At 43.3% G+C, this 2174-nt stretch overlaps 1 protein-coding gene across 2 annotated transcripts in view; it reads right to left on the bottom strand.

The window, feature by feature from the left end:
* Nucleotide 1: 1 nt before the first annotated feature.
* Nucleotides 2–2174, bottom strand: part of si:ch211-137a8.4 (neurofilament heavy polypeptide) — an 11615-nt gene continuing 9442 nt past the window's right edge. For both annotated transcript variants that reach the window (XM_034864476.1, XM_034864467.1), the window contains exon 3: nt 2–596. In XM_034864476.1, the coding sequence (XP_034720367.1) occupies nt 574–596 (23 nt within the window). In that variant the 3' untranslated portion in view covers nt 2–573. The remainder of the gene's footprint in view (nt 597–2174) is intronic.

A 2174-nucleotide genomic window follows, 5' to 3' on the forward strand; every position in this document is an offset into this window, starting at 1 on the left:
TTTTTTTTTTTAATCCACCAATCAGGAGACGGTAGAGACAGAAAAGAGCTTTTAGGTGAAGTAGCTTGGCGAGGAGGAAAACAGGGCGGCGAAAGGAGGAAAATGGAATGTCTCGATTTTGATTTCTTTTTTACATTTCTTTTCTCTCGTAGACAATATAAAATCTCACAGACAAGCAAAGAAAAAGTTAAAACACTGGATGTACATGTGTGTATGTTTGTATGCATGTATGTAATTGGACGGAGGGGATAGATGTAAGGATGGATGGATGGATGGATGGAAAAGAAGGGCTTTGAATTATTGCTTTCTGAGTAAGTCTTGTTTTTCACTTCTCATCTACATGAATTGCATCTTTCTCATTCTCTCAAACTCTCTCATTTCAATCTCTTTTTCTCACCATGGTGTTCTCTTAACACGTGATTACTCCGTTTATTCGGAAGGAAGGAGGGATGACGGGAGAAGAGGAGGGAGGAGGCAGGAAGGAGGGAGGGAGGAGGATTTAGGGAAGGGGGCGGGGCTCAGAGCTCCTTGCTCAGCGAATCCCGGGCAGTTCTAATCCTCTTTGTGTGGACCTCACACGTTTCCCGCCTTTTTGTCTGGTAAATGATAACAGAAGAGATTGAAAAATGTATTAAAAAATAGGCCTTGGATAAAAAGGATAATAATAATAATAAACATTCATATAAAAAGGGTTAAATGTTGCATGTGTGTTTAGTGGTTTAGTGCAGATGTTCGACTCTCTAGTGTTGGGTTAGTTTGAGTTATTTAACAACGTACACAAAGGAAACAACACAACAACTTCTATAAGGAAAACATGACAAAGTCGTCACGTTATAATAGACGATCATCAGCATAACATGAGAACCAAGAAGAAGACGTGCAGTCTATCTTTCTGCCTGTCTGTCTCTCATTTCCCTTTTTGTCCTGTTTCTGTATATCTGTGCCTTCTCTTCTTTTGTCTCAGTGTTTCCCTAAAATCTAAAAACCGGACCATCCAACCCCACCCCTTCGAGAGGGAGACAGCAGAGAGAGAGAGAGAGAGAGAGAGGGAAGGCTAGTAAATCTGGCTTGTTTTAGAGGCTCTGTGACACTTTGATTTTGCACGCTAATCCGTTGATGGACTCAACTCTATTGATGTCTGCTAAACTCTTCCACAGCAAAACAGAGAGCTAACTATCTGGAGCTGTAGCAGCCTATCCCGCTGGAGGGTGGAGGATGGAGGGTGGAGGGCAAAACACGAGGGCCCGAGGTGTTAAACAGCGTTCGGTGTTTGCCCGTCGAGATGAAGAGGCTTCCATTAAATCGCACGGCGGTCGCAGCAGGAGGCGCACTGCTCTCCACAAACATCTGTTGGTCTGTGTGAGATCAAAGCGACACCACTCTGGACTCAAAGCCCTAAAACTGCACTTGAATGGAGAGGAGGAGGCTGGAACTGATAAATAATAGAGCGCCTTCTGGTTCACAGGCGCTTCACCTCCTCCTGCTCGGTGTCCGGCAGCAGCTATAAAGCTTTGGCTCCCGGGTGGGGAACGTGTAAAACAATTTCAACGAAGAGTGAATCTTTTTCTCAGAAAAAAAGGCCATCAGAGCAGAGATCTTCAACAGGGGGTCCCGGACACCTAGGGGGTCCTCAGTGTGGTAAAGTGGGGCTGCCAAATGGTGTTACTGTACATTGATATGAATGCAAAATTTTTAATAGCAAAGATAAATTGGCTAATTTGTGAAAAAATAATTACACATTGAAGATAAGCTTATCATAGGTAAGCTAGCCGCTATGGTAGCCGTACAGTTATTAAGGAGTCCCTGTGCTTTCCACATAGATGTTTTTTGGGGGGCCTTTTTAGGCCTTTTATTTGATAAGAAAGCCAGACATGAAAGGGGGGAGAGGGGGGAATGACATGCAGCAAAGGGCCGCGGGTCGGAGTCAAACCCCAGACTGCTGCGTTGAGGACTGAGCCTCCTTATATGGGCGTGCCCTCTACCAGGTGAGCTGCACAGGCGCCCCGGATAGATGATGCATCAAAAATATCCATATATCCTCACACATATAAATACATTATATATATATATATACACATACTGTATATATATACACACATACACATACATATACTATATATATACACACACATACAACACATAAATATATACATACATACACACACATACAGTAT

The sequence above is a fragment of the Etheostoma cragini genome, chromosome 3 (genome assembly GCF_013103735.1).
Source record: "Etheostoma cragini isolate CJK2018 chromosome 3, CSU_Ecrag_1.0, whole genome shotgun sequence".
Lineage (NCBI taxonomy): Eukaryota > Metazoa > Chordata > Actinopteri > Perciformes > Percidae > Etheostoma > Etheostoma cragini.